The sequence below is a fragment of the Penicillium canescens genome, assembly GCF_028828765.1.
Source record: "Penicillium canescens strain IBT 15451 chromosome Unknown utg000004l_segment0_segment0, whole genome shotgun sequence".
Taxonomy (NCBI): Eukaryota; Fungi; Ascomycota; class Eurotiomycetes; order Eurotiales; family Aspergillaceae; genus Penicillium; species Penicillium canescens.
In genome coordinates this window covers 6373090-6390088 of record NW_026703966.1, presented here as the reverse complement: position 1 = coordinate 6390088, position 16999 = coordinate 6373090, and the positions used below count along the sequence as shown (strand labels likewise).

Sequence of the window (16999 nt, the reverse complement as noted above, 5' to 3'; positions counted from 1 at the left end):
ACGTACCCGTTCGTACGCCCCCAATGCGACAGAAACGGACGTTCCAGTACTTGTAACATCAAGTGCAGTATCACACAGTTCTTCCCAGCAAGATCTTGTCGTAGTAATCCGCAGATACTGGTCTCTGTCGACGTAAATGTGCAGAATCAGGTATTAAGTTGGCCGTCTTTGGGATGAGATTAGTGTATAAGACTGTATGGGAGCGCCTTACTGTGAGTGATACTCTGACGGTCTAGGATAAAACAAGTGCACTTCACGGAGGACCAAGCGAGTTTAAGTATTTTCCCATCACAACTTGAATGTGCTCACACTGAGCTGGGCTTCTATTGTGGAAAGGTATATCCTGGTGAAAGTATCAAGCCACAAATGTTGACCAAGCTGTCTGAGACTACACTGATATCTTGCCAGGCAACAGTTTTTACTCAACGTTGGCGAGCTGTTTAAACATAATTCTTTCGCACGACGAGAGACAACAAGGTCAAGGCAGACAAAATTCAAGGTCCACATTGATGCTGCTGATGGACGCACAGAGAGACTATCCAGATCAAGGTCTATCCACAAAGCACATGTATTGCTCGCAGAACCATTATCCTCAACACGTCCAGACTTGCTAACTCCACCTCGGTGCTCAAAACCCGGCAACGCCATACTAGACGAATCCTGGTCCGCACGCAGATATCCAACTCGCAATCCAAGCACCTTAAGCACATCCGGCACCCGATCATCAGAGTTGGAAATCAGACCAACAACGACGCGCTGAAAGGGACCGCCAGACAAAGCCTTCAGCTCACGCATCCGCGCGAAAAACGGCGCAACATCCTCGTACAGCGCGTATCCTTCCGCACCTGCAAACCTGTATAGCATAGTATTAACAAGTCCGGACGGAAGATCTGCGCCGCGGGAATCCGGCGCACTTCCCGTGCATAACGCGGACTACCCCGGATCACCTCCTCCCACCATTGTTTTGGACCGCCGTAGCGGCCACGCAGGACATCGGCGCGACCATAGTTCGGGTATCTTGTATCTGGGCGCGGAAGGCATCTTTGAATGCGGCTTTGAGCTTCTCCGGCGTGATTTCTGTTTTGGAAAGGCCGTATTCGTGGGCCGTGCTGGCGTATTGCTCCGTGACGGGCTTGCGGGGGTGGAAGAGGGCGTCGAAGGCGTCGAAGGTTAGGAGGAGGGTTCGTGGGGTCGCACTTGTAGTTGCTTTTCTGATTGCTTTACATGTTACTGAGCGGGCGTTGGTGAGGAGGGTCATTGTGGTGGTGGTTTGTTGGTGGAACTTGCATGACGCGTGGGTCGCGCCAAGTTGGGCGGAGAGCGGAGATCTTGATCGTCCCGGCGCCGATCTATTGGGGTTGATCTTGGTTTACGGGAAATTCTTGGAAGTTCTTGGCTCAAAGTACGACTTAAAAGATAATTCAGATAAGTCACATCCTCAGAGGTATATTGAAAGACTAGGTAAATTCAACAAAGGCTTCATCGATCTTAGTCCACGGCGCGTTCAATTATTGTAAGATCGTGTAATCCTAACCTTGGAAGGCATGATAACGACTTTCTTGACTTGAAGCTAGTAGATTCATGGAAATCGACCTGGAGTAATGAATGAGAAGTGGGGGTGTGTGAAACTGGGGTCCTGCAGCTTGATCATAACCTGCTTCTTAATTGACTCGATAGAGGCTGGTACAGTGAGACTGGTTAGGGGTACTCTCCTCCGCGCCCTTCGGCCTCGAGAGCCAAGTAGCCCGGGGCATAAAGCTCAATATCACTTGTCCACTGCTCTCGGTCACATAGGACCATTGAGTTTGGAAGTTGGTTAGAGTCCTTGGCTTGACAGAGAATATCGATGATCGGTAGGTCCATGTCAAGTCTTTTATTATGCATCAGTTTGTTGGTCTGACATGTTAGGTCAAAGAATACTCACGGCGGATTTTGGTGTCTATAAGCACCGGCACAATGCTTGACATCGTCAAAACTTGACCAATTATGGAAAGCGCTTAAGTATGCCATTTCCATATTGAACGGGCGGACCTCAACGGAATCTCTCACGGTCCCGTTGGTTTCATAGGTGACAATTGTCAGGCGCCCAGTTTGCAGGCCTAGTGCATCAACCAACATGTATGGGCCGTAATAACCGCAATAGAGCACCGTGCCAGTCTGTGTGAGAAAGATAGACCCGAACTTTGCGGTCTCAAGATCCGCCCAGGGCAGATAATCCTCTACTGAAGGATCGGTAGTGGTTTCTGGATTGAGGATCGCCTCCGACGGCATGTAAGCATCGAGTAGACAGTGGCCAGTCTCGATATCATAGTTGTACAACAGGATGGCGAATTTCACCCATCGCGCCCGATTGGCAGCATGTTTCTCATCAACAGGGGCGAGACAAATCAGAGTGGTGCTATCGCTTGGCTGAGAAGTTTCGTAGAGACGTTCTAATGCTTCGGCTGGGTATCGAAGACCTTCAATGTGATCATTCTTCCTTGGCCCGTCCGTGCCTGGAAGACCCACAGGTGCACGCGATTGGTACGCCTGGATGAGGGGGAAAAAGAACTAGTTAGTGCAGTGGACTTCGGAGATTTAACGGAGTTAGACCGAGGTGAATTCACTTCACGAAATTCCTGTGTAGCCGAAGCCCATTTTTCCACCAGTTCCCGCCGGTGGTTTAACTCATAGTTCTCATCGGAGGAACCTGCGTTTGCTGCAGAAACCCAATTTTCCTGGCTGGATGTTAGCACGGAATTGGAAGTGGTAGTTGGAAATGTGAATGCTATGAAGATATATACCTGTACAAAGAGTAGCCAGCCCTTAACTTCCTCTTTGATCTGATCCCAAGACAGATCTGGTTCTGGGTGTGGTTGGATGCAAGTGGGGATTCCCCCTAGCCAGTGTTGAACGGATCCCGACATCATGTGAGTGATCAAATGTAGGGTTCCAAAGTGTTGTAGGGGTCCAAGGAATAAATGATTTCAATTAAATAAACGGGCACTGGAATTGCCGGAAGAAAAACTTTGGCCAACCATGTACTAGTGAAAGCTTCACTAGCTTGATTAGCGGGGCGCCTAACTTGGTTGGGAGAGACCATCAGTTAGGACCTTCGTGGTCAACAACAATATAACGTAACTTATTACCGGGCACTTTTGACCACCCACATCTAAGTGTAAAATGGACATGACCATACGTCTGGAGCTGGCGGCTGAATACCGACACAACGCGCAGCTAAGACAGTACTCCCTAAAGAGATACAGATCATCGAAGGGTATATCGACAAGAACCTAGAACGAGGTTACATCAAGAGAAGCATATCGAAGAATTCTGTCGGATTAATATTCGTCCCTAACTGTGTTTTGAAACAAGTTACCCACACGCCCACCGCCGACAGCGGCATATCGGAACAACATATTACGTGCAACACGGTACTCGAAATACGACATCGAGGAAGCATGTTACCACATCAAGATACACCCTGCAGACCAACCAACCACTTACGACTTTTCGGACACTGTTTGGCCTATTCATGTATACGGTGTTGCCGCTTGGAATCAGCAGCACACCCGCGGAGTGGCAACTATATTTGGAGTCTGTGCTATGGGAACATCTTAGACACCACGTGACGATACATCTGGACGACATATTGGTGTTTACCAGACCACATGAGAGTGAGCAAAGCAGTGAAGGACGCACTAGGGAAAAAGAACTTGAAACTGAATGAATCAAAATGCGTCAGAAGAAAACGAGAAATTGATTATTGTGGCCATCACTACGGATATGGCAAAGCGACGGCAATACTCTCAGATCGCACAATCTACGACTGGCCGAAGCCTCGGAACAGAACGTAACTGCGGAAATCCATGGGACACATCAACTTCTACCTTGATTACATGCCTATGCTCGCACGGGCGTTGGTGCCCACACTGATAAAACCTGTGCAATCATATCTCGACGATTGACGCCACCGGAACGTAAACTAAACGCCACCTCGCACAAAACTCTCGCACAAATTCCCTCATTGACCCTCTCCGTGTTGGGACCCTCTCTCCAAGCCTCTCCTCTCCATCTCACAGCCTTGTGCACAGGGAAGCCTGGTTCTCCTGTGTAAATTACCACTAATCACTACGGTGAGCAACTGCCATAGCTCGAGTCGCAGTTAGCCGAAGAACAGTAGTCAGTCCCCGATCCACTATTTATAATTGGTCAGCCAATCGCACTTTGCATCGATCTCAAGCTAACTTACCAGTATCCATATGCGCTGCAGCAATCTCCGAACTGAGATCCGAGGCAGGTGTAGCCACTATTGCTAGCGCCGCATAGTCCGTTGGGTGAGACATTGGAGCTCGCAGTTGCAGACGGGGTCGCACTAGTCGATGAGGCTGTCGATGTGACACTAGTACTAGAGCAGTCACCGTAGTTCGGGTCGCAATTGCTACCACAGTAATCACTTGTTGAGCCGCTAAGAGGGAGCAAGGAATAGTCAGCTATCAGAGCTCAATGGGTAGAAAGAAGAGTGGAGGCGGGGAGGTTACCAATCGCCGTAAATGCTACAGCAGGTCCTGGTAACCTCCGTTTCTTTCAAGTTTTCGGAACTCAGGGGGACTTTTGCTAACTCAAAAAACATAAGGATTCCCTTTTGACCCACTGTTACCTTCAGATCAAAGGTGACTTCAAAATGTATAACAAATGTCTGACAACCAGGCCTTGCTTCCAAGGCATTACCTATTACAGTCAACTCTCGCTTATACCACAGCATACTATCCAAGCCAAATTACGTGGTATAATTGAGTTGTGTTTTGGTGAGAGGATGACATAATATTTGACAAGCTAAACTCTAAGCCCTAATACCTATTTAGTCTTCCATCCCATCATCTGATCCAAAGTCACCTGACGTTTCTCATCAATCTGAATCCTGCCAAAGTCGCTGATTAAGCTCTCAATTTGTCTAATATGGTCCGAGGTACCCTTTTCTTTGCTACAAACCCATAGTAGGATATCCTGGAGGCTGTCCAATATAGCAGAATTAGACAGAAGCTCAGGTGGGGGCCCATCAATGTCAATATCCTGAATTTCTGAGGTTGTTGGGGCAATATATATATCTTGCTCATTGGTCTCATCTCGCCCTTCAGTCCCATCTTCTAACATGTCTTCGTCCGAAGGGTTCAAAAACTCGTCAAATGGCACAATATCTTTATCACCAAGCTTATCAATTGCTTGATTATATAGACTTTCAATCTCATCACTCAATCCGGGCTCGGAAAATAGTGCAGACTCAGGTGCGGACTCGGGCGCGGACTCAGGTATAGGTATAGACTTTGGACTAATCAAAGTACTTTGTTTAAAGCAATTGATAATCGTTTGGTCTGATACACTTGTTCTCCAAACTTGCGTTACCCAGGTAACAGTATAATAAATGCTCATTCTTTGTTTTGGGTCTATCCCACGATCAAGAAAAGCAATCATATAGCGCATCCATTTCTTCCGATAATGGTGCTTCAAGTTTTGGATAATACCTTGGTCCAAGGGTTGATAAATTGAAGTTGCGTTTGCTGGCAAAAAAACAACCGTAATCCGGGGTGGTGGTGGCGCTCGCTGGAGTCCAATAACATGTGGTGAAGCATTGTCTAAAAGGAGCAAAGCTTTCTTATCTAAGGGAATACGCCCATAGAAAGATCGCAACCAGTCCTCCATAATGTCATGACGCATCCATGCTGCCTTGTTGTGACGCCAAACACATCCCAGAGCTCGGAAATTAACCCCCCGGAGTGCGCGAGGGGTTTTTGCTGTGCCAATCAACCATAAAGGGACTCGATCGGAACCATCCGCATTTGATGCAACAACAATAGTGATTCGTGTTTTATCAAGCTTTTTGCCAGCAATTTTTCCCTTTGAAAGACCACCATTTGGCATACGTCGCCAAAATAGGCCAGTTTCATCCATATTGTAGATTTCGGACGGTTTGAATTGATTGCAAATCGATTTGGTGCTTTTGATCTGATCATGTACCGAGGATGGGACTGAGGCAGCTTCTCCGTGGAAAGTATGATATTGAAGAGAGTGGCGTTGTTTGAAGCGAGTTAACCAACCCTCAGAGAATTGAGGTTTGGTCCGATCTTTGTATTCCGGTATTTGTCTGCAAAGCTCAGCTGCTTTAGTTTGGATCAAAGGGCCATTTATTGGTATTCCATTGCCAATATGGTTATCTGCCCAGTCATATAGCTTTTGGTCCAATAATGGCCAATGAGAGGATGAAGATCGTTTGTTTGCCCCTGCAGGGCCCGTATCAAGATAATTGTATTTGGATGAAAGGATCCTTGATATGGTTGACCGGTCAATCACTTGTTTGAATTGGTCCTCAAACCACTTAGCACATGCAGTCTGCGTGGGCTTTGGGCTAGTATTAGACCAAAATGCCCGTAGTGCCTGTTTCTGCGCGTCTGATATACCCAATTTGGTACGCTTTGGTCCCATTCTGACGCGCTTGGGTGGGGTCGGGAGGGTAGGAGAGCTTGTAGATTGAGGCATTCTGATTGGTTGATTGCGCTGACTAAGCAGATTTGAGAGGAAGAAAGTGTGGTAAAACAAAATGTGTTATATTCTGTCAATTTATATGGAAAAAACTGGAATGAAGGGGCCATCCAAGCAAGGGATGTGTTATTATCAAGAATGTGCAATATCCCACCGTGGTATAAGCGAGAGTTGACTGTATAAGGTATCGACCTGCGCCTTCAACCTCTGTATCATGGTGGTGCGGGTATCACATCCACCATTCATGATATCGTGTTTGGCACGCACAGCGGGGCTGTGGGGCACCGACGACTGAATTATATCAAGGATCTCACGAGGAACGATGGTACCCAGACTGGAATATGACTGTTCCAACCTCGTGAGGTCAAGGAGCAGCTTAATTTTCAAGAGCGTCAGGGTAGAAAAGTGGCTGAGAGCATGGAACTGGCCACAGAAACGATCAACAGGCTCTAACACATCGGCATTTTTGATATCGAGGTATGGCAGAGAGGTGTCTCCCCAGTCGTAATGTGGATTCTCACTCACGACGACCCACCACTTGATAAAGTCATAACATTCTTGGTCCTTGTTAAGTCGCAGCATCAGTGCAGGCACGAGATCCCCCACACCCATGTTATCACCTCGGCAGAGACGCAACATATCCATGAGATGGCCAAGCTGCGCCTCAACAGACTCAGCACTGTTGATTTTGGCCATTGCTTCGACGAGTGCAAACCGAGCTCGCATATAATCACGGGTTTCGAATAAGCCCCAGAAATGTCCGACACCATTGGTGAAAGGGTCTTCGGGCATCATGAAGTCTCCTGGGTGGTTGTGCAGGGCCTGCTCTTCTTCCTCCATAGTGACGCGAGATCTTCGGACGGTGCTGCAAGCAGATTTGTGTGACGGGCGATCAGCTGCTTGGTGATCGCGGCCGCAGTATAGCAGCACCTTGCACCCAGAGCATCGAAGAAGACCCTTGTGTTGACCACAGACGCCACAGCCGGAAGGGAGTACTTTGGATAGCATTACTGCGACGGAGAATGAGGGAAATGAACGTGTAACGTACGAATCTCTATAAACAGAAGGCCCCAAAGCCAGAGAGATGGATATAGTGACGTCTTCCTTCGGTGTTAAAAAGACTGAATGAGGCTGTAAGACGCCATTTCTCGTTGATGGGGGACCGGTTGCTTCGCAGTCAAAAATAGGGGGAGACTTATCTGAGTTGGGTGCCCAAAGGAGGACCGGGCCCCACATGTGTCAATTCTTGTATTGTGCCCAACCCATTGGAGATATCAATGACTCTGTATTTCAATTACCCCTAGTTCACGCTATTTATGCTTCAATTTAGTTACATAATCAGATGCATCGGATCAATACTAGATCCGGTCACTTGCAGTATTCGTAAGGTAATGCCGACACACCCCTCAGTGGCCTCAGTCCTTACTGAGCCGCTGAACTTGACAATCCTTCGAATCTGCATCCTTCCACCCAAACAGCTTCCAATTGCCTATGATGGACTAGCTTTGCATGATCAGATGTTGAATACTGACCATGCGGAGTAGCTTGACGAATTTCTCATGCTACTATCTCGATAGCAATTTCGTGAGACCGTCCGCGACCATGTTGGCCGTCGGCACCCATTGTACAGCGATACGCCGAGCTCTTATTTCCTGTCTTAGCCAGAGATGATGAATGTCCACGTGTCGGAGTTTGGTGTCATAACTCGCGTCTTCAGTTGTGATCAGTCCAATTGCTCTCTCGTTGTCGCATTGAATGGTGATAACGTGAGAGGGATCAAAACCAACTTGTCCTAATAGCCTCCTCCACCATTGGAGGTGCTTTCCTGCTTCTGACAGTCCTAAGAGCTCTGCTTCTGTAGTGGAGGTAGTCACCGTTCGCTGCTTCGTGGCTTTCCAGTCTACCGGGCCTCCATAGACCTGGCAGATATAGCCTGCAGAGCTCTTCCTATCTTCGTGATCTCCATATGACGCGTCACTCGCTAGCTGCACCGAGTCAATCTCGCTGTCCAATTGAGCACTGTACTCAATGGCGAGATATCTTGTCGTGTAAAGGTAGCTGATTACTCGGTCTGCTGCCTTTTGATGCTGTGGTCCTGGATTGGTCAGGAATTGAGCAAGCTTCGCAGTTGCTTTTGCTGCATCTGGCCGAGTGATAGTGGTGGCGTATCCCATTGATCCGACCTTTTGCTGGTATAGGTGGATCTCCTTTGCACTTGCTAAGCCTTCATAAGACTTCAATTCTTCAATTGGCAATGGGGTAGACACTGGTGGTCTATCAGTGAGGTTATACCTAGCTGCCACGCTGGTAATGTAGCTATCCTGGCAAAGCCATAGCTTCTTCATACTCCGATCCCGAATAATGCGTATATTCAGGAACCACTCTGCTTCTCCATGGTTAGTAAGTTCCCAATGTGCTTCGAGATCCCTTTCCAGTTGATTAGCTCTCTCTCTCGCGAGTCGATGGCTTGCTATCAGTATATCATCGACATAGAAGAAGACAATAATGCTGTCTGCTATAAAGACGCATGGATCCTCTGGGACCTGTCGGAACCCTAATTTCATAAGAACTCTTGCCGCTTCCTGCTGCCACAGGCGCGGTGAGATTCTTAGTCCATATAGGGCTTTCTGAAGTTTCCAGCATTTTCCTATTGTCACAAATCCTTCAGGCATTCTAGTATACACCTCCTTCTCAAGTCTGCTATTCAGGAATGCCGTCACTGCATCCAGCTGTCTCAAATCGAGGTCAAATGCTGCGACTAGAGCGAAGATCATCCTTGCTGTTCTAGCTGCTAGTGTAGCAGCTCTCTTTTCTTCGGAAGAGATCGTCTCAAGATCACCTCTAACGCAGATTCTTGCCTTCAGCTTCAGAAGATAGCCATCCTGGTCAAATTTGTATGCAAAGACCCAGCGAAGCGGTAGGATCTGCTTGCCTCGGTCCTTCGGGCGATCCACGGTGTCGAATGTCGCTTTTTCGGTAAGCGAATCTATTTCTTTTCTCATTGCTGCTAAGAACCCTTCTTGGAATGAATGATTCATGACGTCCTTCCAGTGCTTCGGAAGCTCAGGGAGATCATCCTGATGATGTCGTATTGGTTTCTCAGCGTATAGGCCTGCTGCGAATGCATGGAGGTAAGCTGGTGGTTCTATTGTGCTGTATGCGTTGTCGTATCTTGCTGTCCTTCTTCTCGAGCCAGTCACTATATTTGCCTCATTCACGTCACTGTTGATGTCTCTCGGGGCGAGCTCTCGCGGTATAAGAAGCTCCGCTTGTAGCTGCAATTCAGCGTCTCCGTCCGAATCGGTGACGATGTCGATAGACGTCTCCTGGGTCTCCTGTGACTGGTCATTTGCGAGCATTTCCGATGCTGTCTCCACCCCCTGACCAGTTACAGGATCTTCATAAGGTGGAGTCGGAGATAGCGGTATCTCTTGCGGAAAAGCTCCGGGAATTTCGGTAATAGCTTCAGTAGCTTCAATTTGCCGATCGGGTGTGCTATACACCCCCTGATGTCTAGATAGAGACTGTTTTTCAGCTGAAAAAACCTCTCTGTTGGTTTTCGGGGTTTCTGCTTCATCTAAGTCTTCATTGTTGGTGCTTCCTATCTCGAATTCTGGCATCGACCCAGTTGATATCGATGCTTGGAAGGCTCTTTCAGCTTCCGATTGGTCCAGTTCCTTGGGTTCTTTAGCCAATGGCATTGGAATAGGTTGGAAGTGCTGAAAATCAAGCATATAGCGGCGCGATTCATCAAAAACTGCGTCTCTAATAAGCTTCACCTTCCCACTCTGTGGGAACCATATTCTCCACACATTTGAAGCCATATAGCCGACCAGGAATCCTACCTCAGCGCGAGGATTCATCTTATCTGATTGAACTTGCTTGTCGATACGACAGTAGGCAAGACTCCCGTACAACCTGACGTTCGATAGGTTGATTCTTGGTACCGTTTTATCAGTGCTTGCGAACTCCTTCATCACTTCTCCCCATGGGATAATCCAGCGTTTCTCGTTTGCCAGGTACGTTGGAGTCCGATTCAATAGCCATACTGCTGCCCTTGCAGCTTCTGGCCATAGTTCCTTAGGGAGCTTTCCCTCTATCATCAGCATTCGCATGCGGAGCACGATGACACCCCCTGACCGTTCAGCATGGCCATTCATTTCAGGGTGTCGAGGTGGGCTATGATAGACCACTATACCGTCTGACGTCAAACTCCGTTCCGCCGGCCGTCCAGCTGCCGCTTCATTGTCGTAGTTGAAAGCCTTGATAGGTAGGTTCCACCAATTCTTGGCCAATTGCACGAATTGATTGATTGCAAGCTGACATTCGGGCTTATATTCGTGCGTTAGGATCCAGTGAAACCTAATACCTTCAATATAGAAATGAGAGATCCAATGATGCTTATTGTAAGCCTTTTGGAGCTGGATTAGGTCAAAGTGCACTCTCCCAAGACGTCCGAAAACCCGTCCAATTGGTCTTCTTGACACTTGGCGATTTGACCTTCCGAGTTGACATGTCTCGCACATCTTATAGGCGTCTTCTTTGCCTTCAATGATCACTCCGTCGACCATAGTCTGGATTTGATGCACCGTTTTGTGCTGAATGTGAGCTAGGCGCCGGTGCCATAGATCAGCCGATGCCTTTTCTTGCAGTGGTGTCGAGGAAGATCTCACAGCATTCGCAGAGTTGCGAATGTCTTCATTTGGTTGGTCAAAGACCCATAATCCGTCATGATGCCATAGTCTCAGGCTGACTATAGGGATTCCTTGGTGATCTTGTATATAGCCTCTAGATTCAGACCAAAAGCCTCCTTTTTCTCGCAACCTTGCGTACGACACTAAGTTAACGTGAAAACCAGGTGCATAGCAGGCATTGCTTAGCGTGATTGTCTTTTCTTGCTTCGATATCGGGTCCACGCCAGTCAGTCTGACTGTCCCGCGTCCGAGGACAGCAGTGGTACCGTCTCCAGTCGCTAAAGTCTCCTTACATGGTTGGAGATTCACAAATCGACTCTTTTCATTGCAGACGTGTACACCTGATCCAGTGTCAAGAATCCACCGCTCTTTAAATGAAGAATCAGCGAAGTGAGATCCGAATGCTCTGCTAGCAAAGGACATATTCTCTGCTATCTTCGTTGGCTGTGGAGTGTCAATGCTCCTCAATTGGACCGCATTCGATGGCGTTTTAGCGTTTTCAATGGCTTCAAATATCCATTTCTTCCATGCTGGGTCGGCTGAGAGCGTTTTCTCGACCTTTTGCAAGTTTTCCTTGTTTGGAATGAACCAGTCGGGTCTAATTGCTTCATTCACGATAAAGCAATTAACGGCATTGTGTTTTTGGTTCTTTCGTCCGCAAGGGCATGGCCTTTTGTCGAATGGCGTCTCATTCTTGCCATTCTTCCCACCCCTTACGTCTTTGGTGCCACTCCTTGCTTCTTGGTGACCTTGCCAAGTAGAAAAAGAGCCCTTCATTGCCGACGGAGAGGGTGTCGCTCTATTAGGTCCCGCATCCTGGTATGACGCTCGAAAAGATTCAATCAGGTCCGGTGTATCGATTGATTTGCCTTTCACGATGATCTTCTCGTGATACGCCTGCCACCAAACCGGTGAGACATCCTTGATTGCATAGAGGAAGTCCTTGTTTGCACTCTTCACCTCGTCAAGTTCGAGGTTAATAGCTTGTTCTCGTAGGTCATTCCAGTCGAACAGCCATTTCTCGACGTCTCCAGTAGGCCTTTGAGAAGAGAAAGCCTTCCATTTCATACGCACTTCCTCCTCATACACGTAAGATCGGGCAAAGCGCTTCTTGAGGTATGCTAAGCGTCCGATAGGCGTATCATATATGAGGACACTGAGACGTAGGGAGTTGTCCAGGTAAGTGATGATATAATCATTCACTTCATTCAGACCCTTTTGCTGCTTTTCCCAGCGGTTCGCTTTGATCTTGTAGATCTCCAAGCGATCTCTCCAGGCCTTCAGGGTCTTTTCGTTTCCTTCCTCAGGGTATTCAGGCTCAATTGGCTCTTCCAGAGCCTTTGGACGATGCAATTCGTCGGTGTCTGGGTTACAGAGATCCCAGACTGTTCTTTGTGCTGCAAAAGCCTTTATTTGCATATACCATGCTCGCCATTGTGACGAGTCTTTCAATTTGTCGCTTCTCACAGCGGAGGGCATCGATCTCGCCTCCATTGCTGCTTCTGGTGCTTCGAAACAGGCGTTCAAGGAGGTAGGTGGCTCGTTGGGATGAGGGTATTCAGGGTTTTGGGGTCGATCAGAGCTGCTTTCGGTGTCTATGTCGTTGTGAATAGCTTCAAGTGATAGCAGTGGTCCTAATGACGGCGAACCGGGCTCATAACTGTCAATTCTTGTATTGTGCCCAACCCATTGGAGATATCAATGACTCTGTATTTCAATTACCCCTAGTTCACGCTATTTATGCTTCAATTTAGTTACATAATCAGATGCATCGGATCAATACTAGATCCGGTCACTTGCAGTATTCGTAAGGTAATGCCGACAACATGTCAGTGCCCTATTCTACAGGCAGAAATGAACTGTCAAGCATAACTTAGTTACCTTACGAATACTGCGTGAGATCAGAAAAATGGATGCTCCGAGTGCACGCATTAGTCATAAGTGTATATGTCGGAATCAGCGGTACCCGTAATAGCAGGTCATCCAATGGAAAATGGCAAAAGGTCTGAATTGTTTACTACCCCTTCGTACACACAATTTATGGGCATCATGACTAACAACACTGGCAATGAACATGCTCCGGAGTGGAACAACCTAGCTCCGGTCATTTATACCGACAGATAGTGAAATTTTGTTTGAGGGTGTTTGCATACGATCACGTGCCTAGGTGTACTGACCTGTAGTCACTTCCTCGGGCGCACTAGTAAGATTGCGACCCTCTTTTGTTGACAGCTTGAATAACTTCGAATACGAATAGAGGAACTTAGTTTTTCTCCGCACCCCTAATAAGCTTGAACTTGCAGGGGACATGAGAACTTATTTCGTTCAAGAGACAAAACGCAGCAGAACTTGTTCAAGATGACATTCGCATACTGTACCGATTAGCGCAGCGTCCAAAGGCCTGGAGGCAGCGATGGAGCTTCAGCGACTTCGCGGCTTATTTCCAGCAACAGCACGGCAGCTATTCACATCGACGGTGGCTCCGCTGGTAGACTACGCCTCTAGTGTCTGGATGCACGCTTGCAAGGATAAGGCAATCGGGCCGATCAACCGAGGGACATTTCTCACAGTTGCGACTAGCGTAGCGGAGGCAGAGGCTCACATTGCCGCTGCACAACACCGCTTTTGGAGACGGGCCGTGAAAATGTGGACGGACATTCACACCCTGCCAGAAACCAATCCGCCCCGCAGGTGTACAGCATGGATCAAGAAATTCAGGAGGTACCACCGTTCACCGCTGTACCAGGTAGCGTACGCGCTGAAAAGCATTGAGATGGAGACACTGGAAACCATCAATCCGTTTACATTAGCACCATGGGAGACACGCATGCAGACCGATGTTGAAGCAATGCTGGACTCACAGACTGTATCCGGCGGATCAATGCAAGTCGCGGTCAGCAGCTCGGAACGAAACGGGCTCGTATGATTCGGGGTGGCGATCGAGATGCGGCCACCTCGGTATCGAAAACTGAAACTGAACACCTTTTCCGTGACATTGGGCGCAAGATCAGAGCAAAATCCATTCTCCGCGGAGCTAGCAGCAATGGCACATACATTGAACATGCTAGTGGGACTGAAAGACTACAGGATCGTGCTGCTCACGAGCAACAAAGCAGCGGCTCTCACGATAAGGAACCCTCGACAACAGTCAGGCCAGGAGTTCGTCTGCCAAACGTACAAGTTGATGAGAAGACTGCGGAGAAACGGAAACCACATCAATATTCTTTGGGTCACTACCAGCAAAGACAATAGACTGCTAGGTCTGGCTAAAAAGCAGGCCAGAACCGCGACCCAGAAGGATGCTGCCCCACAAGGATTGGTCCCCAGGTTGAAGTCGACAACACTGAATATCGCTTGGTCCCAAGCAGTTGCCAGCAATGACTTGCCAGAGAACGTTGGGAGACACGTGAAACGAGTGGATGCAGCACTCCCTGGGAAACACACCCGGCAGCTGTATGACCAATTATCGTGGAAAGAAGCGAGCACGTTGGCTCAACTACGGACTGGCATGGCAAGACTGAATGGATATCTCTTTCGAATCAACGTAGCGCAGACGGATCAATGTGCATGTGGACAAGCAAGAGAAACCGTGGAGCATTTCCTCTTCCGATGTCGGAAGTGGACCACGCAACGGATAGCACTGCTGTAATGTACCCGTACTCACCGGGGCAACCTCTCCCTCTTCCTAGGCGGGAAATCGCCTTCCGATGATCAGCAATGGACGCCGAATTTAGAGGCTGTGCGAGCCTCAATACGATTCGCAATCGCCACGGGCCGACTCGACGCCGCCTAACCACGTCGACCAACACAATGACACCCTTCACCTAACTAACCTACACCAACCACCTTGTGCCAAAGATGGTAGACGCGCTTCAACTGCCGAGGATAGGATGTTGAACACTTGAAGAAGCGCCTTCAAGCCAGTCTACTAACAAAATTACTAACCCACAAGGATTCCTACGATATTGACAGCTGAGAGGACATATACCGAAAGGATCCATGTATGGGCTCGAAGGAGATACGGCATATGTACATTAGGACCTGTATTGATAGATCAATGATAGTTGCCCTTTCGGCTTAGCCGCCGGGCGTTAATGAAGTGTGTGTGTGTGTGTATTGGTGACCTCTTGCGGTCAAGATAGGAAACAAGAACGTGTACAGTTTAGCCGTAACGGGTCACCCGGTCGCTGAAGTCTTATTTGTAAACGCATCAGACCGTAGCGTCAGAGAAGGTCGCTCAATAATAGCGTATCTTCTATTGCTAAGTAAGAGAAAAACTGAAGAAAGGCTTAAAAGGCACAGTCGCGAGGCTCAGATTGCAGAGGGCACAATGCCCCTTGTAATTAGTCAAGTAATCTTAAGCACACGGCGGTTGTTGCAGTGCTTAGACCTCGCCAGATTGCTTTTTGGGTACCTTAGTTACCCGCAAACTCGCTGGGAACCAAACCCAAACCTTAAGATATTACTGTAATACATATGAAATACTGAGACGTCATATCACGCACTCTGCTTTTGAACCTTCTTAGTTTGATCGTGCGTCTAACCCTTAAAAATCACTTATAATCATTCACACTAGTTATAACTAGCTAGCTTGCTCTGACTAATCAGAAAATGCTAACTAAAGCGGCACGGAATTCCGAGAACTGACTCCTGCCTAGCGACATTTTGTAAATTTATATATATATATATATATGCACTATGCTGGAAGGTGTTCACCTTACTACCACACTTCTAAGTCAGTCCATTCATGAAAAGGCAACAAAACAATTGTTGCTAGTTCCTTATTCTTTTCCAACACCTTCTACGACGGCTAACCGCCATGATGAAAATATTCTTTGTGGCTACATTTGCTTTCCTCACCGCTATAGGCGAGGTCTCAGCTCGTGGAGTTGGAGCAGGCGACGGTGGCCATGGAGTGGCTGCTGGCCATGGGGTGGGCAGTGGAGGGGGCAGTGGAGGGGGCAGTAGCACGCCTAATTACGCGACGGAAACTGCTAAAGTGACGCGCTATTTAACCTCGTGCAATGAGCCTAGCATTAAATATTGCAAGGCACTTGATCAAGGCTGGGACTGTGCTATGGTGTAAGTGGAACCCCATACGGTGCTATACTTGCTTGTATTCAAAGTTTTCTTGTCTGCACTATACCAGCACTCTTTCCGATTCGCTACCTAAAATAAATGGATGCGAAGTTGCTAATATTTTACGTTTTCTCTCATTAGCCAACAAAGCCCTGGCCAAGATGCTATACCTATCTGCCATACATATGATACTCAGTTCACTAATGACGCTGAAGATGTGATCAACTGCGGCCAAGCTTGCAGTCTCAACAATCTGCCAAACACTGGCTACTATGTCCCTGAGTAAGCTATTTACTCTATCTTGGCCTGCCTTTTCTTGGTTATGTAGTAGGAACTAATACGAGATTTGTAGTCTTGATTGGGTTGACTGCCTATGCCAGTGAGGATGATTACATTATGATCCTTGGCCATCAAAGAAGGACTGTGGGGACCAACCCTTGGGGTTAGGGTGGATAAAAGCAGGCTGCCGAAGCAAATATTTGTCGAGGAAAGTGGAGTAGTTAGTTACAGCTGCCTCCTATTGGCTTCCTTCGTCCCCCGCCTTTCTTTCTATTTTGTATGTACAGATACTAGTCAAATGTTCTTTCCCACTGCCCCACTACAGTTTGACCCGGCAACCAACCCACCGTTTTATTTTTCTTCCTACACCTCCCCTATTGCTCCGATTGCAATTGATGATGATGATGATGATGATGTATTCATTTGCCCGA

At 47.8% G+C, this 16999-nt stretch overlaps 5 protein-coding genes across 5 annotated transcripts; 1 reads left to right on the top strand and 4 right to left on the bottom strand.

The window, feature by feature from the left end:
• Window positions 1-628: 628 nt before the first annotated feature.
• On the bottom strand, window positions 629-1258 carry N7446_007600 (uncharacterized protein; the record flags this gene model as incomplete). Its single annotated transcript, XM_058516345.1, has 3 exons — window positions 629-649; window positions 700-845; window positions 958-1258. The coding sequence occupies 3 exons, from the start codon at window positions 1256-1258 to the stop codon at window positions 629-631; spliced, it is 468 nt and encodes a 155-aa protein (XP_058373523.1).
• Window positions 1259-1698: 440 nt separating this feature from the next.
• Window positions 1699-2906, bottom strand: N7446_007599 (uncharacterized protein; the record flags this gene model as incomplete). Its single annotated transcript, XM_058516344.1, has 4 exons — window positions 1699-1870; window positions 1925-2529; window positions 2607-2717; window positions 2784-2906. 4 exons carry the CDS (start codon window positions 2904-2906, stop codon window positions 1699-1701), a joined length of 1011 nt encoding a protein of 336 aa, XP_058373522.1.
• Window positions 2907-6648: 3742 nt separating this feature from the next.
• N7446_007598 (zinc finger MYND domain-containing protein) lies at window positions 6649-7524 on the bottom strand (the record flags this gene model as incomplete). Its single annotated transcript, XM_058516343.1, has 1 exon — window positions 6649-7524. One exon carries the CDS (start codon window positions 7522-7524, stop codon window positions 6649-6651), a length of 876 nt encoding a protein of 291 aa, XP_058373521.1.
• A 557-nt stretch (window positions 7525-8081) lies between these two features.
• N7446_007597 (uncharacterized protein) lies at window positions 8082-12868 on the bottom strand (the record flags this gene model as incomplete). The annotated part of the gene is made up of 2 exons (XM_058516342.1): window positions 8082-12805; window positions 12853-12868. 2 exons carry the CDS (start codon window positions 12866-12868, stop codon window positions 8082-8084), a joined length of 4740 nt encoding a protein of 1579 aa, XP_058373520.1.
• Window positions 12869-16029: 3161 nt separating this feature from the next.
• Window positions 16030-16575, top strand: N7446_007596 (uncharacterized protein; the record flags this gene model as incomplete). The annotated part of the gene is made up of 2 exons (XM_058516341.1): window positions 16030-16292; window positions 16431-16575. 2 exons carry the CDS (start codon window positions 16030-16032, stop codon window positions 16573-16575), a joined length of 408 nt encoding a protein of 135 aa, XP_058373519.1.
• Between the last annotated feature and the right edge of the window lie 424 nt (window positions 16576-16999).